This window comes from Babesia bovis (genome assembly GCF_000165395.2).
Source record: "Babesia bovis T2Bo chromosome 4 map unlocalized Chr4_1, whole genome shotgun sequence".
Lineage (NCBI taxonomy): Eukaryota > Apicomplexa > Aconoidasida > Piroplasmida > Babesiidae > Babesia > Babesia bovis.
In genome coordinates, this window is record NW_026261571.1 from 545,961 (window position 1) to 572,500 (window position 26,540).

The 26,540-nt window shown below is 42.4% G+C and overlaps 9 protein-coding genes across 9 annotated transcripts in view; 5 read left to right on the plus strand and 4 right to left on the minus strand.

Annotated features, from left to right (window-relative positions):
- Nucleotides 1-3: 3 nt before the first annotated feature.
- On the minus strand, nt 4-8,940 carry BBOV_IV006260 (GCC2 and GCC3 domain containing protein). The gene has a single exon (XM_001610503.2). It carries the CDS (start codon nt 8,878-8,880, stop codon nt 34-36), a length of 8,847 nt encoding a protein of 2,948 aa, XP_001610553.2. The 5' UTR covers nt 8,881-8,940; the 3' UTR covers nt 4-33.
- Nucleotides 8,941-9,135: 195 nt separating this feature from the next.
- BBOV_IV006270 (RNA polymerase III transcription factor (TF)IIIC subunit family protein) lies at nt 9,136-10,790 on the plus strand. The gene is made up of 7 exons (XM_001610504.2): nt 9,136-9,389; nt 9,433-9,506; nt 9,540-9,974; nt 10,010-10,153; nt 10,188-10,261; nt 10,297-10,579; nt 10,613-10,790. The coding sequence occupies exons 1-7, from the start codon at nt 9,346-9,348 to the stop codon at nt 10,708-10,710; spliced, it is 1,152 nt and encodes a 383-aa protein (XP_001610554.2). The 5' UTR covers nt 9,136-9,345; the 3' UTR covers nt 10,711-10,790.
- Nucleotides 10,791-10,812: 22 nt separating this feature from the next.
- Nucleotides 10,813-18,927, minus strand: BBOV_IV006280 (uncharacterized protein). Its single transcript, XM_001610505.2, has 5 exons — nt 18,794-18,927; nt 18,437-18,690; nt 18,284-18,399; nt 18,105-18,248; nt 10,813-18,037 (listed from the first exon to the last, which is right to left on the minus strand). The coding sequence occupies exons 1-5, from the start codon at nt 18,894-18,896 to the stop codon at nt 10,888-10,890; spliced, it is 7,767 nt and encodes a 2,588-aa protein (XP_001610555.1). The 5' UTR covers nt 18,897-18,927; the 3' UTR covers nt 10,813-10,887.
- Nucleotides 18,928-18,950: 23 nt separating this feature from the next.
- On the minus strand, nt 18,951-19,677 carry BBOV_IV006290 (putative ribosomal protein L29). Its single transcript, XM_001610506.2, has 2 exons — nt 19,290-19,677; nt 18,951-19,170 (listed from the first exon to the last, which is right to left on the minus strand). Exons 1-2 carry the CDS (start codon nt 19,635-19,637, stop codon nt 18,991-18,993), a joined length of 528 nt encoding a protein of 175 aa, XP_001610556.1. The 5' UTR covers nt 19,638-19,677; the 3' UTR covers nt 18,951-18,990.
- Nucleotides 19,678-19,881: 204 nt separating this feature from the next.
- BBOV_IV006300 (RAP domain family protein) lies at nt 19,882-21,144 on the plus strand. Its single transcript, XM_051767144.1, has 5 exons — nt 19,882-20,683; nt 20,726-20,789; nt 20,832-20,876; nt 20,912-20,988; nt 21,031-21,144. The coding sequence occupies exons 1-5, from the start codon at nt 19,942-19,944 to the stop codon at nt 21,129-21,131; spliced, it is 1,029 nt and encodes a 342-aa protein (XP_051623275.1). The 5' UTR covers nt 19,882-19,941; the 3' UTR covers nt 21,132-21,144.
- On the plus strand, nt 21,145-22,498 carry BBOV_IV006310 (uncharacterized protein). Its single transcript, XM_001610508.2, has 8 exons — nt 21,145-21,287; nt 21,325-21,408; nt 21,446-21,508; nt 21,548-21,628; nt 21,668-21,756; nt 21,798-22,003; nt 22,041-22,093; nt 22,134-22,498. The coding sequence occupies exons 1-8, from the start codon at nt 21,222-21,224 to the stop codon at nt 22,491-22,493; spliced, it is 1,002 nt and encodes a 333-aa protein (XP_001610558.2). The 5' UTR covers nt 21,145-21,221; the 3' UTR covers nt 22,494-22,498.
- A 112-nt stretch (nt 22,499-22,610) lies between these two features.
- BBOV_IV006320 (tRNA dimethylallyltransferase) lies at nt 22,611-24,093 on the plus strand. Its single transcript, XM_051767458.1, has 11 exons — nt 22,611-22,822; nt 22,859-22,996; nt 23,033-23,144; nt 23,183-23,203; nt 23,243-23,295; nt 23,333-23,460; nt 23,495-23,579; nt 23,615-23,657; nt 23,694-23,738; nt 23,773-23,964; nt 24,000-24,093. The coding sequence occupies exons 1-11, from the start codon at nt 22,628-22,630 to the stop codon at nt 24,077-24,079; spliced, it is 1,092 nt and encodes a 363-aa protein (XP_051623276.1). The 5' UTR covers nt 22,611-22,627; the 3' UTR covers nt 24,080-24,093.
- Nucleotides 24,094-24,288: 195 nt separating this feature from the next.
- On the minus strand, nt 24,289-25,125 carry BBOV_IV006340 (RNA recognition motif domain containing protein). The gene is made up of 3 exons (XM_051767592.1): nt 24,921-25,125; nt 24,594-24,879; nt 24,289-24,557 (listed from the first exon to the last, which is right to left on the minus strand). The coding sequence occupies exons 1-3, from the start codon at nt 25,014-25,016 to the stop codon at nt 24,298-24,300; spliced, it is 642 nt and encodes a 213-aa protein (XP_051623277.1). The 5' UTR covers nt 25,017-25,125; the 3' UTR covers nt 24,289-24,297.
- Nucleotides 25,126-25,246: 121 nt separating this feature from the next.
- The window catches only part of BBOV_IV006350 (uncharacterized protein), a gene marked incomplete at both ends in the record, with an annotated part of 2,040 nt that continues 746 nt past the window's right edge, over nt 25,247-26,540 (plus strand). Inside the window, 2 exons of the mRNA XM_001610512.1 lie at nt 25,247-25,595; nt 25,633-26,540. The exon at nt 25,633-26,540 is cut by the window's right edge and continues 153 nt beyond it. Of these exons, the coding sequence (XP_001610562.1) occupies nt 25,247-25,595; nt 25,633-26,540 (1,257 nt within the window). The remainder of the gene's footprint in view (nt 25,596-25,632) is intronic.

Genomic DNA, 26,540 nt, shown 5'->3' on the forward strand with positions numbered 1-26,540 from the left:
GAGCACAGGAGTCAAATAGGCTCAGTGCCACGTCTATCGTTGCGACCTGTTCACAGGTACCAGAAGTCCCTTCCTACGATCGGATGGGTCTGTTGCAGTGTTAGTTTGCTGCGATATTGCCGACAGAATATCATCGTAACTCAAATCGGCAGAAACTATATTATCTACACCTAAGTGCAGATTCAATGCAACGGCGGCAGCAGCACGACCAGCCATGATTACTTGACGCTCACGGTCAATGGTATCGTTTAACTTAGCAATATCCGTTTCAAGCTCCTCTATGTCCGAAGCAAGGGTGTGACGTTGCAATGCAGCTGTACCATTTTCTGTTTTTTCAATTTCCCCTTTGAGGTTGTTGATGTTTTCGTTAAGTGCATCAGCTTCCCTCAAAAGACGGAAACCTCTTTCATCCTTCAGATAGAGAGCGTGTATCCTATAAGCGTCGAACATACGGATAAGAACTGACTCATGGAAATGGTTCAATGACAACAGTCCTAAGTAGAACTCTACCAATGTAACTGGACCTAGATCATATACCGTGTCGAATAAACATTCAACGAGCAAACTTTCCGCTACTTCTTCGACCTTGCGTTTCCTCTTAGATCCTGCGAATATAGCACACTTCCCGTCACATATATCTCCATTGTGATGGAAAGCATTATGAGCAGATAAACGTTTAATTGGGAAGTTGACGAAGAAATTTGACAACGCAGCATCTGAGATGTTTTCCTGTGGTGAAAAATGAGACAGTACAATCTTATGGAACAAATCATTGTCCGATAGTTTATCGTCGAAAAGGTCAACATGCAGACAATGGCAATACCAAAATACGTAACGGGTAATAAAGTAGAACCATTTGTCCGATAAAACCACATCCTGCCTGAGAACTGAACATCTCTGTATAGTGTTACGGATACACTCCACCAAGAAATCACGATTCTGAAGAGAATATGAGTAACTCTTCCTCTTTTCAGTACCCTTCATGGAAATGCCTGTGAGATGTGCTAGCTTCAACAATGGTCTAGTTACCAAATTATAATAGAAACTGCGGTATGGCTCTTGTATTTTGGATGATTCCATAACGAGGTTGTCATTTTTGTAGTCATAATATACATTTGCTGTGCGATGTTCAAATGCAAATGAGAAAAAGTCAATTATCATATTTGCTAATTCACCCTTTCCATTGTTCTTCATGTTGGCGAACTGAATATGGCCATATTCTAACATTATGGTCCATATGATCTTCACGTGAACCAAAAGAGAAACGACGATAGGGAAGCCACCAAAATCAGAAAAATCGTAGAAATAGCTTCCCTGGATGAAAATACACATACATAGGTTGCTAAAGAGAACCAAACTCTCCAAGTTGTTGAAGGATTCATTATTTCTTTTATCGTAAGGCGAAAATGTCAAATGCAAGGTCACATAGATGAAGTGTAAAATGAAATAGCAGGCGGCGCGCATATATTCTGTATCACCCTTTGGTCTAATCCCATAGTGACAGACTATCAAAACCGCTATGAGGAACTGACGTGACAGATGTACAGCATCCCACCAGCGGCAATTGGTATCGCTCCCAGCCATGAATATAGTGTTCCACGATCGTGAACCGTATTTGTAGTTAGCCAGGGCGACAAACAAAACGGCCAGCATAAGAAGCCACAGTCCCAAATTTGCTAAACCTACAATACGACCTATGAAGAACAGCCGGTTGTTGGGATCACAAATCTGTTCTGGCAAATGCATAAGTACTTTGACCGCATCGCCATCCTTGTATTTCACCGACCCACACCATAACATGGCTAAACTATTGACTACTACTGACGGTAAGTGGAATGCCATCAAGAGCATGAGTTGCTGTATCAGGAAAACTTTGCCCCGTTTGCGATGCTTTATGTACGCCATTCCGATAGTTTCATGAGCCGATGGATCGTCCAACGTCTTAAGGCACAGAGCAGCTTCTTCTTTATCTTTTATTTCTTCATTCTCATTGTTTACCCTTCGTGTTAACGAGAATATGCGTTCATCTAATGATATCCTGCGTGAAGAAGATGCAGACCAAGATTCCACACGAGAATAAAGCAGGCGGCATGGATAATAAAGTATGCACAATAGTAGAGCATCGATTAGTGGCTTTGCCAATCCCAAGAACCTTTGCATATACCATATGTGGTTGTAATCTAGATCTTCATGAGTATCAGCAGGTGGCAAAGGAACTCCCCAAGATCTTAAAATTTGCCATATTCGATGGATCGCGGGTCTCCAACAATTCAGACGCTCATTGTGCACATACAGTAGAATGGGCTTGAAGAAATAGTTGTGGTAAAGATTGTAAAAACGAACCAAACTAGACGACGTCGTCAGTTGTTGCATACCCAAAGGAATTAAAGAAAGCTCAAAGATATACCAGATCTTGAAAATGGCAATTATGGAGAAGTTACCATCCGTAGTCGCTCGATTGTTCATATGGCAGATTAAGCAAACCAAAAACATGAGTATTAAGCGAGGCACAAACAAATCCAAAAGCTCAAAAAGAGGATGCTTACATCTCACGCAATCCGATTGCAAATAGCGTGCGTCGAAACCGGGAGCGCATTTACCACAGAGGTAACCGTAGGAACCTTCAGAACAGCCACCCTTTCCAAAACTGTTGCAACGGTTGGAGTATACACAAGGGTGTATATCGGCCACATGCTCATATTTTCCAAATTGGGATGGAGTCGGGGGTTCGTTGATGTAGGTATCGTGTTTGTTTGGCAACCACTGTATATCGGAACCTTCAGCACGCTGCCTCTTGAAAATAGCCATGTAACCCATGCGAGGATATTGTGGTGTATGAGAAAATATCGCCTCCTTGAGATTATCAGGTATAGTAGCTCCAGATTGTCGTACCGTAAAACCTCCTGGACATATGGTACCATCAGAGCATTTTTTACATACAAATTTCTCCTTGTTTTCTATTAGCTGCAAAGTCATAAAACGCCCCGGGAGACAGAAGCAATCTTTAAAGGAAGATGCACCAGGGAATGATATCGCATAATCATTGCAACGTCCATGGCAGGTTGATGTACTATAGGTTTCACTGAATGTACCAGGAGCACACTTCTGACACGATAAAAATACATCATCGCGAAACGCAGTACCTGCACCATAACCAGGTTTACAGATGCACTTTCTCAGCGAGTTGGCACTAGCTGAGAGCTGAGGCACCGCAGATCCATCTGGACACGAAATAGGAGGGTTGTGAACGACATATTCCGAGTTCGGCAACCATTTACCAGGACAAACATATCCATCAGGGCATCTCTTGCATGTGATGTTAGCCAATATATCTGAAGTGTCTCCTTCACCGGAAAAGTTGAAATTGTTCTTCATGAATTCTGTAAGCCTTGACCTACGCGGAAGCACTGGAGGTAACATACGAGCCCGCGACAATTGCCTCATCATGGTATTTGAAGTGGTTGCAAAGTAACCAACGTTGCAAACACACTGGCTCGCAGATACGGCGCCTCTACCAGTTGTCGTCATCATAGGTGGGCAAGGCAAGCAACGAGCATTGGATGTGTTATCCTTGTAGAAACCCTCTTTACATGAGACACAACGTTTCACACTCGAGCTAGTAGATAACTCAAAACCGGGAAGACACAAGCAATGGGAGCTATTGTTGGCACCATCCATCAGTGTTGTTGAATTCTCCGGGCATTGGTATTTTCCAAATTTATCTCCACCGGGACAATAATGGTTCATAGGACAACGTCGAACAACCAATTTATCAGGTTCAAATGTATTAACACCCCTGAATATTTCACAGAGCACTTGGTACCTATGGATACGCTTATCAAAAGGCTGCATAGTCTTCACGATACTGGGAACAGATATCCTTTCGTAATACATAAACATTTTGCAAGGGCGGTAAGCTATATAAGTAACCTCACCAGAAAGCACAATGTCATTATGAGCAACCCCGGTTTCCGAATCTCCATAATACACGTAGCGACAGTAAATGTTATTCTTACACATATCAATACAAACTTGCAATGACTTTGCCAATACAGTCACAGAAAAGGAGTCATCAAACTCTACATTTGCCACGCATTTGACGCTGGAAGCCTGTAACTGGGAAGGTTCAATGGATTCCAATCGTGTTGTCATAGTTTTAAATCCATCTCCACCTGCAATGTAGAAACCAGGCCCTGGTAAACAGTCACTTAAAGATACACTGCCATTAGCAACTGTGTAAGTATTCTTGGGGCATTGCAAACAAGGCATGTTTGTCCCGTTGACATGTTGGAAAGTGTTGACAGGACAAATTGTACAGCTATTATCCAACGAGAGGATGAAACGAGCAGTTGAGGCATATCCATAACCCTTCACACAGAGACAATCGTTCCTACCACCGGCGTTTGTACCATTTGTAACGGTATTATTTGGACAAAACAAAGGGATGATGGCCTTTCCCGGGCAAAAAGAGTCTGCAGGGCATGGAATACAGTGTAATCGGTTAGCATCATAATAATAACCAGGTGTACAATGAATACACTCACGGATAGAGGTTGAACCAAAAGATGGAGTGTAGACCATGCCTTTTGCATCGTCAACCGATGGACATGGTGTACAGCGGTTATTACCGATGTTTTCTTTGTACGATGTCCTTCCACATGGAACACATCTACCATCTGACCACTCATATCCTGCATCACATAGACAATCATCCCCGGATTTGGCTCCAGCTCTTTCCGTTGTCATACCATGGCTACAACGGAATGGCTGAAGAATACCGCCTAGGCAATAGTATCCAACAGTACAGGGAACGCAAGCGTCACCCTTCAAGAAAGTACCTGCTTTACAAGATATAGCACTTGGCATGTTATCGAATGAGCTGTGACCCTTCTCAGCGTCTGCAATAATGGGACAATTTTCCGATCCATAAGAGTTCGAGGTGGTTCCCAGAGGGCAAGGTATACATTCCAAATCTTTAAGATATGTACCAGGTGGACAAAGGCAGTCTGATACTGATTTCGACCCATCATTTATTGTAGTACTGTTCTTGATATGATCCGTGCATTTAAGACATGACACCGAATCTTTGGTCATGCTCCAATAAGTCCCCTTTGCACATTTAACACAATTACTCTGTGTTGCGTCTAATGTCGTACCCTCTTGACAAATGAAAATGAATGTAACCCGGGAATAAGCGCTGTGAAAGTCTCCAACACCCTTTATCTTTACGTTGATGATACCGATCTTTTGTGGAGTACCGGATATGGTACCTGTGTTCGCATCCAACGTCAACCCGTACTGTTCTAACTCCTGCTTTTGCTTAGTATAGTAGTTCTTGCTCTGGTACGCCGTGCTCACCGGATTGAATTTATACTCCGTTCCCAAGTAGAGGGCACGGGGTATGTCTGGATAATGAAGGGATGTATTAATGAGACGGTTAAGAGGAATTTCAATTATGTTGTGAGTTATTTCGCCACGAGGTGAAATGTCAGAAGTTAAGCCCATCAAATAATTCTTTCCTACAACCAAATCAACAATCTTGCCTGTTGTTCTCATCTGTCCATGCAATTCCATCCTTCTGCCAGTAACAGTATATATAGATAGATGAGGTAAGCCGTAAGTGTGGACAAACAAAAATGTTTGTCTCTTTCCATCATCCTGCCGAGTAGTTGCTTTGACTACTACATTCTGTACAACGTCTGACGCTACAAAATTTCCGACAGATGCAGTAGATGACAGCACCCCAACTGCCTCGTTATTGTCCATAGCTTCATATATGTTCACAATAGAATGACTCAACATGAAAGCATCATCCACATAGAAAATGTGATACTTTCCGGAATCATCAGCTGGATGTATATCTAAGGCTATAATGCGATTTCTCACAGATGGCAATCTAATTTTTTTAAAGGCCATAACATCCAAGAAAGCTCTCGTAAGGTCTCTTAACGGCCATGCAGCACCAGGTTTATTAAAGTCGAAGGGATCGGTCCCGTATCTGTAACGTATGGTACCATCCGACAGCAAAAACATGGCCATATTAGGGAAGTCAAAAACACGTTCCGCTCCTTTTGATAAGTTGATCATTTTGTCAATTTTCATGTTTTCATTGTACCTATATAACTCTCCCTCTCTAAGCACTAACATATAGGTGCCATCATGGGTAAACGTCACATGTTTTATCTGAGCTTTGGAGTCGTTGAGATTCATCTTTACAGGCAGACCAGCCTTCATAGCACTTATGGTCTTGAAACAATTCAAATCTTCCCTACCGTAGATACATGTGTGGTTACCATAGGACAGACGTAAAAGTACCGAAAGGTTAATGAACCGGGTTACATCATATGTGTGATCTGGTGAATATATCATAGTACCCGAGTGTAGGCAAGCATCTTGATAACAAAAGCACATTTTATATGTTGTTTTCGTAGCATTTACCTTGCCGCGATAGAACAATCTTGTTTGACCTACCATCCACGATTTATCATCCATGGGCATCCAAAATCCCTCTGGCAAATCCGTTGCATCTGGTATTCCTCGGTTAAAGATAGGCTCTATTCCAAATATTGATTCAAAATCCGCACGTGGAGCAACACTTGACAATGGCCGTTTTTGACCTGCACTGTTGAACAATTTCGTACAATCGTAAGTGAGGTCAGATGTCATGTAAATGCCTCTCAAAATTATTTTATTCATCATACCACTAATGGCGAAAATTGGACCAGCATTTACTTCAAGATTCCTGAACGACACCCTTTGGTTTTTGTTAAATCGCATTGGATTTAATATGGTCAACAATTTGAATTTAATCCCTTTAGGAGGTCGGAAAGTGTGTTTGACATCAGGGGTGGTCACCGTGTTGTAATTAACACGCTCTTTACCTTCAAATGAATAACAAACACCATAAAGATAACCTTCCTCAATTCCAGTAACGCGATACTTGTGTTGATAGTAAACTACGCCAGGTTGTGCAAATATGCCATGGAAAGCATTAATTGCATGAAAAGACATGCTATTGATCAGTTCAGCAACTGCATATGCATTGCTATTGCATATCCTGTCGTAATCCACCACACTTTCAGGGTTTATTTTTACCATTGTAATATGCGGGACTTTAGGAAAGAGGGGCGTCGTTGGAATATAGAAAACAATGCTGTTCTGCTCCCATTCAGCATACATGTTTTTATGGACGAACGGGCTAGGAACAAGATAGCCTACCTTCATACTATAGTCAGATTCAGCTAAACAGTAAGGGTGATCCCATCGATTGCAAACAGAAATTTTATAGAGCTTGTCCACGCCAAATAACAACTTAGGAAAGAATTTAGCCGCGGATGACCAATAAGCATGCGAATCCACCATATAAGAAAAATCTGGGCTGTAAGTCAAATTAGACGCAGAATGCATGCTAATGCCTTTGTTATGAAACCTTCGAAATATGGCGGAATGATCCAAAGAAACGTTGCTGATTTCCGTCATGAGTTTCTCCTCTACTTTAAAGTTGGATGTCGATTGTGCGACGGAATGGGCCAACATTGTCTTAGTTATACCAAACAATATATCTCCATCCGCCGGTGTAAGTCGCACTTCACTTAGGGGATGTATTAACTTATTGAGAACAATACGCGCTCTTCCCAACGCATCAACATTCACTATTACAGGGGCTACCATGGTATCTGTCTTGTCATCCAGCATCATCAATGCAAAAGGCGTTCTATAATCCTCTATCAAATTGCTTTTCTTCAACGCAGCACAAATCAAAACCTTTTCTCCTCCTAAATGCAACGGAAGAAGTACCTCGATTAAATGTTCTGTGGAATGACAGTACGTACCCTTGAAACCAAGTTCATACCACTGGGCATTCCCATTGCCACATGTGCTTCCAGTACCATTTACATTTATAGCTGAAAGAACTGCGAAGTGCAAATCTTTCTCAGAAGCGTCCAGTCCATAAAAGGTGAGAAGTATTTGTCCAGACTTGACGCCCACGGTGTATTTTTTAATACTGGTACTTTTGACAAGTGGCAATACATCAATTTGAGTCCCATAATCCTTGGGGTTGCAAGGAATGAGGTATACATAAACATTATAGATCCCAGCATTTGCACTGGGTTCTAAGACTCCAGCATTGAGGAATACAATTCTATCGTTGCCATAAGCGGTTGCAACGGCAGTGACATTATACTTGGTCGTGTTACCGGTCTTTAGATTAAAACCCAAATGTACAGAAGGACCCGAATGGAAATCTTTCAGCAGTATACTGATATCACCATTTGGATCCACCCCGTATGTTATGCTACTTGGTGATTTTAGGATATAAAAAGTATGACAACTTTTGAGGACTGGTTTTGTCGAATATTTACGTTCTTTATCACATACAATGTGAACCATTTCATCACCGAATTTGGCGAAAGTAGACGAATCCGGTAGCAAGAATGAAGCGCCATAGGTATCATTGTAGTACCTCGTTTGGGAGTCCTTTTGATGCTGTGCTAATGAGTACTCAACCTTATTCTCATAAGTGTTCATTACTGTTCTAGGTCCTTGATATTTAAGTACTGCGGTGCTTACGGGATTTTGCGACGCTACGTCCTCAAAGGCAATGGTATAATACGGAAACGCAAGAGGGTTTTTAATACTTCTGGTTACAATGGGATTCTTGTTTTTTAACCCAGCTGTCCAATCGCTCGGCAATATACATTTCATACCCATGATACACCAAAAATCTTTCTCGGTGATGTTGGTGATAGTATCCGGCTCGACGATAGAATTACTATTGTTGAGGAGGTTCCAACCTCTTTCTTCTGAGATGGCATAATCGACTGTAGACAACGTGGCAAGCAACAGCCAGGCCACCTGGCCTATCCAGCAAGCTGCCATCGTCGATGTCTAGAGTTATGTTTATTCTAGCTACAGCCTATAACACCACTCTAATCTCATTTTACGTTACTTTCAGATGCTATCCCGCGTTCATATCTGCTATACACGGCGCGATGGCAAAAAAAGGTCCTACACATCCAATGTGCGTGATCCTTGCCAAGCGATTCTAGCGCCGTTTCTTTACAAAGTAAAAATTTTATTATATATCATCTAATACAAGAATTCTGCAAGTGCAAAATGAATGTCTATACACTTGTACATTAGTGTGGCCTACACCGTACGTTTCTGAATGGGAAGAGGTTGTGTGTATCAATCAAAACATGTATATTTTAATGCAATGCAACCCACATTTACTTTATCGATTATGTTTCATATATTTTGTACAATAGCGCTTTGTTTCAATGCAGTATTACAGCGTGAAGGCATATATATTTCGACACACCGGTAATAACCACAAGGGTAGACATGAAATTGGCCATCATTGCTGTACCGGGTTACGTAGTTCCTGGGTAAGGATTAAGAATTATTTTCTTGTATGTAATTGTGGAACAGAGCTGACGGAAAAGATGTTATAGCGGCTCTCGGAGGCGAGAATACATTAGCACAGCTTCATAGATCCGATGCTGGTTAGTTCAATTCTGAGGAATTAACACGTTTAGAGGTGTCTCTGAATCTCAGTTTCCATCCTAACAGGTCATATGTGATTGGAAGGCAGGATGTAAATGGTAAACCGTGCATTTTGGCAATTCGCGTGAAACGTTGGAGTGATGGTAGAAGAACAGTGGAAATCATGGGAGTTGCCACCAAATTGTTTACGTTCACCACTCCAGCTGACTTTATCCATATCGCAAATGTCCCTGTAGTGACTGGTGATGAAGTTGGTACAGATCCTCTGAACAGGCCGTATGGGTTAGTACCACCTTTTTTCACGAAGATAGGATCTACTGTGAACTTATTCAAGGAACAGTTAATGAATGCTTCGCAAGATAAAACTAATAAAATAGAGAATTCACATATGTTTAATGCAGTAGCACATTTCGACGATGATGCCATACCAACCAAGCCTATGGGCTCAAACTTAATGGCACCTCCAGGTATGTATGAGCGTAGCCCGTTGACATTGATATAGACGAGGCTTTGATGGCGGAACTCGAGGTACTTTTCAATCAGCGGCCTGTATGGTTACGAAATGCAATTGATGAGTATTTGCCAAAATCATTTTCCACTTGGAAAAAGAAAGTGGCCTTTGCAAGAACTTGTTATATTTTTGCTGGTAGGTTGCTGATGATATTTGTGCATCTTTGCAGATGGCCCTTGGAGGGGTTGTATGTGCAAACTGGGCTACGACCCTAGGAAACATCGCGACTCTCATATATATCAGGTATGTAGGGTACCTCATATGCTATGCCTTTGTAGATAATTGATTTTCGAGATCCCTACTATCGGTCTATAAGCTGGAAAACCGAAAAACACGGTAGTACGCGTGACCAAACTACCGATAAAACAATCATGGCCACGTGTTCATCGCACATGGATGTAGTGTCTAAGATGAGAAACTTTAACCCGGAGGTTCATTTCTTAATACCTCCATCTAGACCATCGCAACTGTATCAGTTTTGTGATATATTTGATGCCGGAATCCAAAAATTGGTGAACGAACAAGATTTGAGAGAGAACAATCCTTGCTCCAAGGCCACAGGTACTTTCTGTTGATGATGTACAATAACTTTAGGGTGGTATTCGCAATCCACAATGTCTAAGATACGTAGTATGATGAATGTAAAGAGTCTTCGAATGAGGCAGTCACTAACGGGAACCAAGCTGGCCTAATCCCTGTATGTAAACCCTGCAGTGTTACATACAAATATCAGGATTCATGGCCAGCTATTCCTCATGATAATGATCACACATGTTCAACTAAAATATAATACAACATTCTGCAGGGTACTACCCTATTATATAGGGATATAATAAATCATTAGTAATATTGATGACTACAGAACGATGTTATACCAAATTGTGTTTTTTCTTCTTTTTCCTATGGGTCTTCTTTGTTTTCGGGCGGCTGTTGGATTGCCGCTTCAGACGCTGCATCATCTTTCTACGGGACACAAAGTCTCTAGCAAAACTTAACAGCTTCGTGTATTCGTTGGCTTTATCCATCATTGAAAACCGAGACTCAATATCGCATATAATTTGGTGAGCATGTTCAGACACCAGCGATGTGCGATTTTGCTGCGCTTCATCGTCATCCACGTATTCCGATATGCGATGCAGGTGGATGTTACACGTTAAAGCGCGGCTGGATGCAATCATGATTCTAAGCATAGGTGCCCTAAGATGCGTATCGTAAGCTTTGTCATTCTTGACGTAGTGGTGCAGTAGTTTCAGTAGTATATCTATCCGGCGCTTACAATGCGTATAATTGCCCAGGCACAAACGCAGGTCATGGCATAATTTGTTGATGAGTCTTTCTAAGTTCTTTTCGGCTTCCGATATATTGGCTAATATTTGGTCCATTAAGGACGTTACGCATTGCTCCAGAGCAACGCCTACTTTATCATGGCGTTCTATCATAGCTGTCTCAATGGACAGTAGTTTTAAACCTGGGCGAATCAAAAGGTATATTTCGCCATCATACTTCTGGTAGATGTTGGCGTATCCCTCCGCGGACGACACCAAGCGTGTTAACATGCGCAATGACGCCGCGCGGATCCATGGATGGCTCGATCCAATTCCGTGATCTAGTGCGAATTGCCACACTCTGTTCATAACAACCACTAGTGAGTCAGTGCCTGGGTACAGTATTTCATTTATTGTCAGACTATCCCTACTTTGAGGGAGATTTAAAAACTGATCGAGCAGTCTTAACCAGTAGTACGGAAACTGCCACAATACGCTGTTAGGTAATACAGACAACTCGCTTTCAAGGGTTGGTGTAAAGCCAACGGCGAAGTCAAAAATACAACTTTTCCGTACCCACGCTAGCGAATTCTCTGTTGAAAGGCAGTGGAACGAAAAGTATGCAAATGCAACTTCTTTGCATCCGTCAGTTTTAGTGAGAAAGTGGGTTATGCACTCCATTAGCCCTTTCTTGATGTCAGGTGGGCTTTCTGACCAAATAAAAGCGATGATGCGAGCCATAACTCGTTTGCACTGAAGGTCGCTTTCATTCAGTAGCTGCATCGTCACACATACCATTACCATCTCGCTATAACGCTTCCATCCTGCTTTCCTGCACAAACCACGCAAAAAGTGGCGTAGGCATTGTAAAACGGTTAGGCGTACCAGAGGAATAGATGAAGTAACATGTTTCAGCAACATCCCGAACCGCTTGGAACGGTTGGACTCTTCCATGGGAACGCATATGAGAAACATTGCGATCGCTTCCGATGATGCACGCATGGCAGATGGAGTCATGCCGCCTTTGAGCATACGTACCAGGATTTCTTGGAAAACCTGGTAGAGTGTTTTCTCAATATTGTCATGTGTCATCTCCAGCTGCAGCAGTAACGTAAAAAGCTTCAATATGGCGGGTTGTAGACCAACACGGTCGAGGTTAGCTTCCAGTTGCATCAGTATGCCTGGCACTAGCTCCTTGGATTTGCCCATCTTTTCCCAGGCGGCGAATAAAATATCCCTCTGGTTGGACCTTAGAAAGTGTGACACCAAGGTTATATGGTCCTTCACTATATCGTCAGAACCGATGAGATGCATGGATCCCATGCTCTCCACTAAATGCTCCGCAAGTATGGGTCCACAAATATTCATAAATTCTGTATTGTCATTACACAGATGTATTAGAGGTGCTGCCGCGGACTTCTGAAGTTTCATATCTTCTGATATGAAGCACAATACGATACCTAGTGCCGTTGTCATCCAAGACACTTTTGCTAGAGACAATCCCAACTCTCCGTTGGGCTCCACATCGTCTGGGATCCTGGTTTCAAACTCACTTTGTACATCCACGGCCAATTTTGCATAAATCTTCAATGCCACGTCCACAAACAGCGGTGAGACTATATGGTCATCAAATCCCAGTTTGGTAGATGATGCCAGGGAGCGCCCCGTGGATGTCCCAGGATACAGTGTATAGAGCTCCTCCTTAGCTTTATTGGTAAGCATGAAACTATTCTTTTGCGGTTCCTTAGAAGAAGACCCATTATTGCTATTCACGGAGTGGAGCTTCAGCGATGCAGTGGCTAACTCAGAAAACTGGGCATATTGGGACTGAGCCTCAGACGGCAGCTGCGCCTTGAAGCGTCTCTTCATGCCACGTACCAATGGGAGGAAAGCATAGAAAACAACGCTTGCTAAAGCGTAGAGATCCACATTTTTGTTGGCAAGTAAACCCGTAACAGAACTTGACAATAGGCGTTCAACTACCTGTAAGTGGTTCACTGAGTACTCAAATCGCATGTCTGGAGGCATTGTACATGTACCCTTGACTATTGACCATAGATATCGAATTGTGCTCAAACATACGTCGAAGCTACCAAACTCACTTAGTAGCCTAACTATTCCCGAAGCCTTTGATTCTTTCGTCTCTGTCATCTTTGATAAAACGCCTTCCTTCTCACGTTCTAAAATCAACACATTAGTTATCAGGTCGCAAAGCGTAGTGACGACTTTGTCGTGGGTTATTTCGAATCCAGGATTGGCCATTGAGAAAGTAGATAGAATAGCATGGCACGTGTATAGAAGAACCTGCAATTGGTATCCACGTGACATGTGACCTGCTAACTCTTTCAAAACCACGGGGAAATACTCGAAGCCTATACACTGGAGAAACTTAATGAGAGCTTGGCGCCCAGCTTGACGTATGTCGTGAGTTCTTGTGCACAAGGACTTGCAAAGAAGCCTTGACAGCTTAACCACCTCTTTAGCACAACTATCAGCATTCTGATGCCTCAACAAAGATCCAAAGGCGCCATATGTGCTGGGACATGGAATTTCAGCACCATCTTCCGTACGTGTGAGCATCTGCCGGAGCCTTTGCAGGAGCCAACGGTACTTAGCATCGTCACCTGGTTCCTGTGATACCAATACGGATGGTTTTTCGTTAGTAGGTAATGGCAGATTAACTATAATTCGAGAGAAGACGTGTAGCCCGTCTTCAACATCAGATTCATATAGCTCAAGCAGCCGGTGCAGAAACGTTAGCAACACATCAGGAGGTAACTTCGCTCCAGATGCAACTAAGCAATCTATGGATGGCTCGCGATAAATGCTATACTTTGAAGATCGACTTTGTAGCAAAAATTCCAAACAGATTGGGACTAGCAGTTTATACGTTGTATGGGAAGTGAACAGTCCCTGTCTTTCAATGAGCAATGCCAATTGCTTGAGACCTTCGTTTCTCCAGTGTTTTTGCACGTGATGCAACTGCTTAAAACATTGTAACACCTCCTGGTTGAACAAAAGATCACCATGGAGCTTTTCGCCGAAAAAAGCTGCTAACCTTTGGTCACAGCTATAGCAACTGCTAAACTGCTCTATTAATTCTATAGCACTGAAGAATAATGCCTGCTTTCCATCTTCATTTGATATGCAGTGTTTTATAAACGGGAAAATACATTTGGATATCAGGTCTAGATACGGATTTCTGATACTGTCCAGAGCTTCACAGGAAGATTGCGTGTCCTTGTCCAGTGGGAAATTCATCAACACCTTGCTTGTGCTAGCCATCACGGCATTGGTTAAATTCAAAACGCTGCGACGCACCGAAGGATCCTTGTGACCGACCACCATAAGGTACAGTGCGTGCGTCAATGCAGTGAATATTACTCTAGCAGACCCGCCCTGTTCCACTACATCAGATATCAGTAACGGCATCCGCTCGCAGTTTATGTCAAGGTCCATCTTAGCATCCATGCTGTTACTGTCGGAACCATTCATTATTATGAGGTGGTCACACAGAGCAGCTAGAGCAGTGTCCTGGGTGGGAATGGACGATAGAAGTGAGCATGCCAATCTTCTGCACTGCAGATCGCCAACGTAAAACAGGTAGTCATTCACAATGTCCCACATGGCTTGTACCATTTCCTCGTCCTCAGAAGTTAACAACCCAACGCAAAGATTAAGGCACTCTAAAAACAGCCGTAGAGAACCTATGTACTCATGGTTTTGTTTAATGTCTGTAGACTTCTGGATGTACGCCCGTTTCAAATGAGGTATGTTTTGCATTAAGATAGTCAAGCACGATCGTCGGTGCTCAACAGGGATTGGGAGCATCAAAATAGCATGGCTGATATGGACTCCAATGGGCGTCTGGCTCCTTAATGCATCCAAAACCGCTGGACTGTGCGCAACCAAAAACTGTTTCATGGGACCCATTGGTGAATCTTCATCACTAGAGTCATATTGGCAATATAGATGCTCAATTATCGCGAAAAGGGTGGCGTTTCCAGGATATTGGAATATACGGGGGAACGCACCAGGGATTATAGAGGTACATAATTCCTTGGTGTATCCATTGCATCGCAATAAACATTCTACAAGCGACAGGACATCTTGATTTCCGTTCAGAAGTGACTCTATATAGCTACTATATCCCGATAGTAGCGAGATGAATTGTTGCATTAAATCTTGGAAATACGTTATCAAGTCGATCATAAGTGATGTAATAATAGATACCATTGAATCCACGTTGCAATCGGCCATATATCCTGCAGCAACATCTTCATGTCCATTTCTTATGTTAGTGCAGTCAGCAAGCATTTTGAGGCAACATTCGAAAAGTGGCAGTGCCTGCGTATGTAGCGTCTTTTTCAACCGTTGCACCATCACACCTAGGGCACGCAGTGACTTTTGTGTAGGGAAGTTGCTGTAACAGCCGCCGTTAAAGCCCATTACATCGACCATCCACGTAAATGCGTCATCACCGGTAACTGAAGCGGTGAAGAAATGGTTGCTGAAACAACCCGGCAGAAACTCCGCGCATATCATACTGACATACCGTGAGTCCAGGCTGGAAATATATTCGAATATATTCTTGAAGTGTGGCTGCTTGGAGTGCTGCAGTATCCTGGGACAGAGCATCCTTATTTCAATTCCACGTGACAATTCGCGCATTCGTGGATCTTTTGATATAGTCCCACCAGATTCCTGGTCTTGCATAATATCTTGATACTCACCGATCGCCAGTGAGTGGAGGCGTTTTATGTTAATACCAGGGAAACGCATGGCAACAATGAGTAGTGAGGATTCCCGCGTCGACCCATCCGACGAGCGTACTCCATCACGTAGGCATGCATCAACCAGATAACTGGGTGGATCTTTCATTTTGTATTGCTGCAGCAACATTGAGACCATTTCAAGTGCATTCCTGCGGAACCTATCTTTGGACGTATCCGTCATCTGGGCATATGCATAAGAGCAGATAGTCATTAGCCGTTGATCTTTATGATCCATGTGAGAGATGAGAGTCGTTATGACACGTAGCACCTCCCGTTGTATTGTGACCGCATCAGTTGACTGGTCATCTTCCACGCGTATAAAGGGTAACATATAATGAGGCAATCCATTTGGCAGCTTAGGACTCGAATCCTCAGTTGCCTCGAGTATTTTAAAGCAACTGTCCCACATGTGATCTAGAATAAGGGCCAAATTGGAAGATTGCTTGCCGGTTAGATTAGATGTAAGCTTGGATACAAGTTTGTCAATGTTTTCAAATGCTGCCTGCCACAACGGGGCAAACTTCACAAAAAACTGACTCGCAAGTATCTTGAATATCAATTCAATATACATGTTCAACTTCTCGGTTAGTACCTTGGGTATAATCATGGTATCAACCACCTTGGAGATCAAAAGTGACTTCTTACGCTCATTCTCGAGAGAAGGTTCGAAAGCTTCCATTTCTAACAAATATGTCAAACAGTTAGTGTCAAGCCCGCTACTGTCGAAAAACGCCTTCAAAAACTTCAGGCAGGATATGCGGAATTTGGTGCCTGGGTGTGGAAGCAATGCCATAAGGAGGTTAGCGAGGGGCGTCACGTTTTCGTTAAAATTCTTTGACAAGTAGTCAATGATACTGTAATCCTGTTGCAATCTTTTGTTTGACACAGTGGCATCAACCAGAGCGTCGGCCCATTCCTTGGTTCTGCTAGGCTCTAGCAAGTCTATGCACAGCATATATACCCGAACTGTCAGTATGTCTGGGTCCGATGTGATCTTAGATAAGCATTCTCTCAATATTGATTCGAGGGTGTCCACATTTATTGCGCTATTGACCGACTTCATCCTTGAGCTCAATGCATGGATGCAACGTATCCCCGTAAGACAACCAAATATAATAGACATGTGATGACTGTACTGCGAGTCGTACTCCTCAGTGGGTACCCCGGCATCATTTTGTAATGCCAATATATTGTTTACACTGGCATCGACGCACTCCATGATGCGTTTTCTGACGACGGGATTGATGATGACGGGGTGGAAAAGGTCATTTTCTTCAAACATATGGGATATGACCAACAGAAAGTGAGATATGTGTACCAAATCGTCACTTCTTAAACGCCACTCAAAAAGCACCATTAAGGGATTGATGTTGGTGGCATAAGTCATGAAGTGAAGCAGGTCGTCCAGCACTTCTGTAAATCGATCACGTAAAACATTGGTACATTCAGTATCACTGCGCACGACTCTAACCAAAAGTTGGCATATTTCGCAAAAAAGACCGTCACCTTGGGGTCCAAGACATTTGGCAAAGCGTAGTAGTGGAATGACAAAAAAGGTGAGGAATGCATCAAAAGAAGTGGGTGATCGCACTAAAACCATGTCCTTTATCTTGACATTGTGATTATTCCCGAACAATAAAAACAGCTCAATGCTCAATTCCGCAGATATGCTGTAAGAGGCAATGGCGTCAGGAGATAATGAATCGTCATTGAATTTAGCAATGAATTCTTCATATGACGTATGCAACCAAGCGATGTCCATCTTGGCACTTTTACAATGTTTCTTCATCATCATGAGGCACTCTCGGAAGCCTGCAGCTATCCTAGACCTAGCGTCCAATAGGGACACACCATTGCCATGGCAGATGTCAAGAGTGGGCAAGGTACAGAGCAGATGTTTAAACAAAGGATGCAACTTGGTGGTAAAGGTGCCGTTGACATTCTTTATGATACCAAATAGCAGGTGCTCTGAATTATCCCTGGAAGTATGATAGAGCTTTGCTGGTATAAACTTACATGCACAATAACGGATGGATAGACGCATACATCCTCTTATCTGGGATTCTCCTCAATAGCAAACTCAAGGACTCCATCGACATACGCCGTATAAGCTGATTGCTATGACGTAGCCATGGTGTAAAAAGCGCTATTAGATCGTCCAAGTCCTCACTTACACAACGACTATTGGCCCTGGATAAATTATATGCGCATATTGGTAACACTACCTAAAGTGTGTCGCTAGCAGGGAAAATATAGGCTCAGAATTGTTTTCGGGGCTATTTTCCAAGATATTGAGGAGATCGCCAAATGGCATATTAACGCATATTTGATCTCCATAGTCCTATAATCCATGGTCTTACAGAATTACAGTGACATACCTTAAAGAAAAAGGCAAGAAGACGGCATATTGGTGTTAACTCCCTGGTACTAGCAGCCTGGGCGCAGCGCAACAAGGTCTGGATGGCATACTCACTCCACTTGGGGAATGGCCACGATGTTGCAAATTTGCCCTCAGTCAATACACCGCAGTTATCAAGAATTCCTTTGAGCTCTTGATTGTAAGTAATCAGTTCCTTTGACCGAAGAGTAATGCGAACATTATGAAGAAAAGAACGACGATTTTCAATTGGCACTGTGACAACGTTAAAATAGGTATATGTATCCGTCATGGCAATATGCCATTATGGTGACACGGAAAGACGCCTTTTCCATTAGATTACATGGTTTTCACTTACCTTCAGGCTGGGCTACTGTGCTTATGTCACTGAATGAGGATGCTTTCAATGACCGCGACCTTTTAGAGGCGGATTGAAACTTAAACTTCCCGCGATTAGTCATTGCGATAGAGTTGGCAGGTAACCACAGTTAAACATCAATTACGTCATAGAAACTCTGTATACTGGCCCAACGCCTAAGGGAATTAAAAGGCAACTTAGGCGCCTCCCTCAACTGCTTTCTCTCGTAAGGAACGTAGGTGACGCTCATGTCGAATAAACAGAAGCTGGGCCAGTGTACGCTTAGTGTTCCTCAATGATCCGGGATTAAGTGCTGGGTTCTTGGTCTTACGGTATAATTCTATCTTGCTCAGTATTTTACGTACCTTACGAATCTCCTGGATTAACATAACAATTTATAAACGGAAAACATAAGCTATATAAACCATTATAGAGCAAGGTCAACAATAGTTATACATATCTTCCATTATTGTAGCAAAATTCAAACAACACTAACCTCTTCTATCTCAGGCGTGCTTAGTTCACGCCAGTAGCGTGCCTTCCGGTACTGCACGCTATTTACGTCGTAGTCCTCGCAGTCACCGGAATGAATAACCGTCTCAATTGATAATCGGCTATACAATGATGACCAGGAAGGAAGTGATTCAAATTCAGCAACAGGAAACCCTGAGTCCTTTGAAGTGCCTGAGCCAAAAGAACGTAAATCGTAATCGTAGACGGATATATGCTTGTTAAAAAAACGATTGGCAACGATCCTGAAAGCCGCAGAAGTCAACTTGTTTGTTATAAATAGGAGAAAACCTAACGAACGCACAAAGGAAAGAAAAATGCCAACCGTGGGCATTATAAGCAAGTTAATGGTCCTTCAATATCAAGGTAATACAAATGTGTTGCATCAATTTTTTATTTTAAAATAAAATGTTGGTATCACTGTGATAGACGGCCAGCTGCAAGTCTATCGTTGCCTTACAGAACACACCAGACTATGCTCCCGGCTTCTTTAGGAATCGTCTTCCACGTTTAAATGATATTTGGGAGGATTATATTCTTGGATGTGTGGTCGAATTATAACACATATCACTCTGAGGATAGATATAAGCCTGATGATATAAGACTGATTTGAGTTGGGTGGTTTTTAGGTGGAATAAATGTATCTTAGCTGCAATACGTTATACACCTGCTCTCGTAACAATCGGTATAAGTTACAGCGATGTCTATATTCGTCGACAGTTTGTGCACTCAAGGATAATAGTCTTAGTAACCACGCAAGATATCTGGATAGTAATATCCACTTAAGCTATAATGGCATCGTCAATAGCCCATATGCGACCTCTCGTCGTCTATATAGGTCTTTAAAGGCTATTAGACATGATAGTCTGCTGAGGAAGGCTCCTGTATCTAGGAGAACTATTGCTTCATTGAATGATGTAAACCAGATCAGTCCTTTATATCGATTTTTAACGCGTCTAATTGATGAAGGAGGGCACGTAGACTTATCTTTGTTACAAAAGGTATACGTTATGGCAATAGAAGCTCTGAAAGACGACAGCGAGTTTGCGTTGAAATGTATATTCCTTGTTTTAATCGCATACACCGGCGATGTCCCTGTGGACGTCGTCAATCAAATGTCGAAGGTTATAGATACAGTCAGGAGCACAACTAAGCCCGCTTTACAATTGGAGATGATTAACATTTTTTGCGCAATGCGGAACTATCACCCTCAAATGCATAGCCAACTGGAGCATAGGCACAGAGCGTATATGGAATACCTGGATGAAATGGGTCACTACATACGATTAAGCGTCCCTCATGAAATAGAGCCAACTCAAATTGATTCATTGAGAGCAACATTGGACTCATTGAATGTAAAGCACTATGCCGGAATAAGTGGTATGTTATATCCTATCTAAACGGCCAATCACGATACTTTAGGGCACATTTACATGCCTATAGTTATACAGGATAGCCAACTGGCCATTGAATTTGCAACACAAAGGTGAGCTAGTCCTAAAACAAACAACATCAATGGTACACACAGTGATCTACAATCTATGTCTTTTGAAGCCCGGCATCCGATAAAATTGTTAGTCTATTGTAAAATTATATTACTATTCACAGGAAAATGCTCCTACTAGAACAAATGGGCTGGCGTGTGACCTTGGTGAAAGAAGAACAATGGAATTCACTAGACACGGGTAGGTGAACACATCATTGTGAAACTACACACGTGGCCATAGATGACACACGAGAAAAGTACATATCGAAATTACTTGCATACATGTATATGGATGCGCAATTCATGTACAAGCCTGCCTGGGTTAAGCCCTACGTTCCCTAATGGTGACAACGACATCACATGTAACAACGTAAATTTCTATGATAAAATGACACATGCCGATTGTTAGAACGTTAATAACTCAGAACCAAAATGAGCTGGTGGGTGTGTGCGCATTTAATACTGACACATCTGTTCGTGTTCTCACTTCCCAAATGTGTAAGCAATGCCGTGTAAGACACCGATTGCGCTGCAGGTGTATTCTGAATGGGACACTGATTTTGTAGAAGATGCCAATAGTATACCGTCAATTGAAATTAAGCTTGCTCCTCCTCAAAATGTATGTTTTCAAGGTGAAATTGTTATAACCTCTGCAGCCGCTCCCTCAAGTAGCTCATGCCATCGATAAACTCGAGACTAGAAGGATACAGATGGAAGAGGTATGTCATATTTTTGTATCCAGATTGCAATCGAATCAGGGAATGATGGCTCAGCTCGAGGATAAGTTCAACGAAACCCTTGTGGAGTCACGAGATAACATCAAGCAGATCATTAAACAGGTATGCTTGAATTCATTTGAACTAAACTTGATCGTGTAGCAATTCGCCATATTCGAGGAAAAGGACATGGAGAGCATCATTTTGTCCATAATTGACAACAATCGGAAATTATATAGAAAGAAACATGAGTATGTAATTAATGTGATTTTAACGTCCAATGGCATTTCAGAAATCTGAAGGCACCGTCATTCTTACTATTGGGAGAGGAAGTTGTTCCCAGCTCGGTTAGAGTAATGATGGGATCTGTGAATATGCCAGATCCAATAATCAAAACCAAGATGGAGCAAATAGAACAAAGCAGGAGTTACGACGAGATACAGACATTCCACCAACAGTCGGCCGAATTGGGACAACTATCCAATGTTACACTAATAGGTAAGCACTAATAAATCATGACTGAAAATTCATGTAGAATTGGAGCGAGCACTGGCAATGCAGTTAAAACCATATACATCCATTTTAGAGGTAAGCTTACACAGCGAATACACGTGAACAACCCATGTAGATCTACAAGGCGAACAACAATCGGTCGCAAGCTACCGCTGAAAACACTGCAGCGCCAACGTTCATACAGACAGGAGCCTTCGGATTGCCTACTACGAAACAGCTTAATGTGAAAATAGGTCAATCGGAAGACCCATATCCAACCGTGGAAGACTATGTCATGAACATGGAGAAGAAACGCGATGCTGCAGAAAGAAATGAAAGGAATACAGCACTCGCAATGTATCTCAAACTAGTTAAAGCACAACATGAAATGATACGCGACGAACTTCGTGCCGCAACTTCAGCAATCATATCGAGATATGGTGGAATTGTAGACGAAAGCACCAAGAAGCAAGTGCGCCAACACACACATCACTGAACACATATCGCATTAATATATATCTATATGATACACACGCATTGCGCATGGTTTCCATTAGTAGTTATTTGGCAGTAACGCATATCCCCTGGCTACACAGCTGCCATAGGGTCCCTGGATTCCTGCAATCCAAGATGAATACGCTCAGTGATATGCGCCATAGTCATCTGGATACACATACCGCATCATTCAAAGGCGACGTGAAGCCCAAAATAATCGTTGTTTTGGGTCCAACCGCAACAGGGAAAACTGAGGCATCCATAGAGCTTGCTCTCAAACTTAAAACGCACAATATCACAGCTGAGATCATAAACGCTGATTCCATGCAAGTATGTCTTGCGTAGCAACAACCAACGTTGGCACAGGTATACAAGGGCTTTGATGTGGGCACAGCAAAGCCAACGCTAGATCAGATGCAAAGGGTCAGGCATCATCTCCTAGGAACAGTGCCCCCTACCCAAATGTACAATGCATCCCAGTATGTACATACAGCTCAATCACTTGTTAGTTACCTGTGGTATCCGTGATACTCGCCGCAGATCGCAGAGATCCACGCCAACAACGTTCTTCCCATTATTGTAGGAGGGACCAATCTCTATATCGAAGGATTACTATGGCCTTCGATCCTTGACATGCGCCTACAAAATTCTGGTAAGAACCGACCCATGTTTGTCACACTATTCCACTAGAAACCACAGATGCTTACCATGGTATGACTGCTCACAATAATCGCATCACGCCACTAACAGGGAAATCTGTTGTACAATTGTACGATGAACTTATGAAACTTGATCCACAAAGGGTAATGGTAATATTATGTCTATCGATATTTTGTCCAGGCAGCTATGCTGCACTGCAATGATCGCAAGAGAATTACGAGAAGTTTGGATGTCATTAAAACCTCCGGAATGAAGCATAGTGATCTTATAGCCGTGCGACTTAGTGAGAAACAGGAAGCAGGGTCCAAGTGAGTTGTTATTAATGTCTAGACAAATATGTAGATACGATTCAATTCTATTTGCTATGCACTGCGACCCAACAGAACATAGAAAGAGAATTAAAAGGAGGTGCCACAAAATGATAGAGGTAAACTCCAGCGCCTTTCAATCATGAGTTTCCAGGACGGTATCGTCGACGAATGCAAGGAGCTCATTAATTTAATCGGTATTTCGCGTGTTTGGTAGTGATACTCTGACTCAGAAACCAACGCAATAGACAAGCACAAGGGCATATGCCAGAGCATAGGTCTGTCTGTTTAACTTCATAAACATTGGTACAGGTTACAAGGAGTTGATTCCTATTATACGGGATACCATTGGCAACAATGCCGATATTGATGAACAAACGAAGGAATTGTGCATAGAAAAGTTAGAAATTGCAACTTGGCAATACGCTAGACGTCAAAGGACGTGGATCACAAACCGATTCAAGAAGTCCCAGATAACGAGGGTTATTGCCATTGATACCACTGGTACGTAGTTAGTTAGACAATAAGAGACGTCGCAGATGTTGCTCTTTGGAATGATAAAGTGATAGGAACAATGGAACGTGAGGTCCTGATGTGGTATAACGCAAAAGAAAATTAGCCATTTTGATGCGAGACTATGCAACATATATCCTAAAGCTATATCGTATATCTAATATTCAATAAAAGTAATCTACTTGCAAGTTATTTGTGTTGTTTTAATGGCACGCATACGTACCTTTGCTGTGGAAATGTTGTCTGCACAGGTGGCACGTTTACATCAATCATATGTGCAATCTTGACGGCTATTCGCCAGTCAAATAGTAACAAGCACAGTTATCACTCTTCATTAATGGGTAAAAAGGCTATGTCATATTTGTCCACAACGGAAGTTTTATGTTTCCCACCATGGACCTTCTGAATTATGCGCCTTGCAGCCGATATTACAGGATCTAGCTTATTTGACTTGGACGACTTTGGCAGATACTCTGAGAGAATTATTTGACGATTGCCGATGCGTGCCCCGTTTAAAGAAAGTAAAGTTCTAGTGGCAATCTCCGGTGTGGAAAATTTGATGTAGCCGTAACCTTTGTGGCGTTCTGCAACATTATAAAAAGCAAGATGAAGTAACCAACGAGTGTACTTGTCCTTGAACAACTTGGTGGACGTTGTAAGTGGGCCGTGGATATAATGTAGGAGGTAATCTATTGCATCCTGGGTAATCTCGGGATCAACATTGTTGATGAAAAGTATCTTTGCGTCCGTCAACACATGATCCTTGGATAACTTAACACGCTCATAGGTCAGCTCTTGTACGTGGCTTCGGCGTATATCACGCATACGGCTGATTCCATGTGGACGTTTACCTGTCTTCGTTTTGAACTGAGCAAACAGTCCCCGCCGCAGCTGCGTTGTAGGTGTCTAAGGCATTAAGTGAAACATAAATGTGATAGAAGACCTACTGTAATCACCTTTTGAGTAACATAACATATAGAAGGGTAATAATAGACAAATATCAACAGTGCATAAGAGCAAGATAATATACCCATGTTAAGCATAATACACTCCACCTATGTGCCATGCCATAAATTGGAATCCTGGAGTATTATATCATATAAAATCTCATCATTTCATATATTGTACACCGGCAGAAATAGTGTTCTCCATTGAAATTAATAAGACCGATACGCGATGGGTGTCCACTACACACCGACGATGTAATTTTATCTGTTCGTTTGGCATATACCTTGCTCTATTAACTATGTAGCAACACTAATCAGTCACAAAGATGGGACCTTCCACTGCACAGGCCGAGGTACTGAGGAGAGTTAGGTTCGCGCAGAACAGAAGTGCATATAATACTGTTAATTGCACAACGGCGTCGTCCAATAAGGGAAATGTATATCTAGTGGAACCTTACGATAGTATCAAGGGCACGAGACAGCTTGAATTTATAAAAAAGGCATTTGCTTCCAGAAGGAATTCAAAGAAAGGACCCTTCCAGAAACTCTTCGCTCCTCATGTGTATTCAAATCTCTTTGGAGACCCTAGTTATTACTCCAATAATGAGCTACACAATACCTGTATTGCTGCAACTGAGATGCAGCTTGTTGATCGTCATTTTTGGTGGCAAATAGGTAGGCTACTTTATATCCTGGTTAAATCACTATGCAGCTGGTAAACTGAGGAAAGTGAGAGATGTTATGGAGATTAAAGCATTGCTTCAATGCATGGAATGCTTGGTTAGAGTAAAATATTATGATCGAGACCTCTTGCGTCTGTTGTCTAGGGAATTCACCGACGATATGCATAAACTAGACCTAATGGAAATCGCAAAAGTCTTACAGTGCTACGCTCGCATGAATGTCTATTCGCCAGATCTCGTGAATGCTGCTGGTTATGTTACAACATCATACCTAATGGACTGTATTAAAAGAGATGTTCCATTTGACCAGCTCCGCAGCAGTGATAACGATGATAATCAGAAGCTCTCCAGTTCATTGCCAACTACGTTGGGCATCCTCGCCAAGTGTTTCCGTATGTTCCGTTATAAAAACAGAGATCTGTACTTATCCATCGCATATATGGGTGTGAAGCATTGGAATGACCAGAATGTCGATAGCAGCTGCGCGCTATTTGCTTACCTTGATCCAAAGGACTTTAGTTTGGATTTAGCGGTAGGAGTAGATGACGCATATGCAAAGAATGCGCGAGATGTAGAGACGAATACAGTGCTTGCGCTGGTAAAGCAACTGGAACATATCCCAGACAACTTTGCCATGAGATATACCAACAGCATAACGGACGAGGTGGATATTACCTGTATATTACCCCCTAATACTGGGCCAAATGCCACGGGTTACGTGAAAGCAGCCTATGATTTTTGTGCTGCAGTTCGGCTGCTGAAAATTATGGTCAAGGCCTTGTCAAGGCTAGCCAACATTGTTACCGACGGTTACAACCTAACGGGAGTGAATGTTAACAGCATCTTTGACTCCATGATGGAGAAGATAGGTACGATAGCGAAAAGGCTGATGGCATCATACGAGACTTTGGAAGTCAGTACAAAAACCCTGTACAGT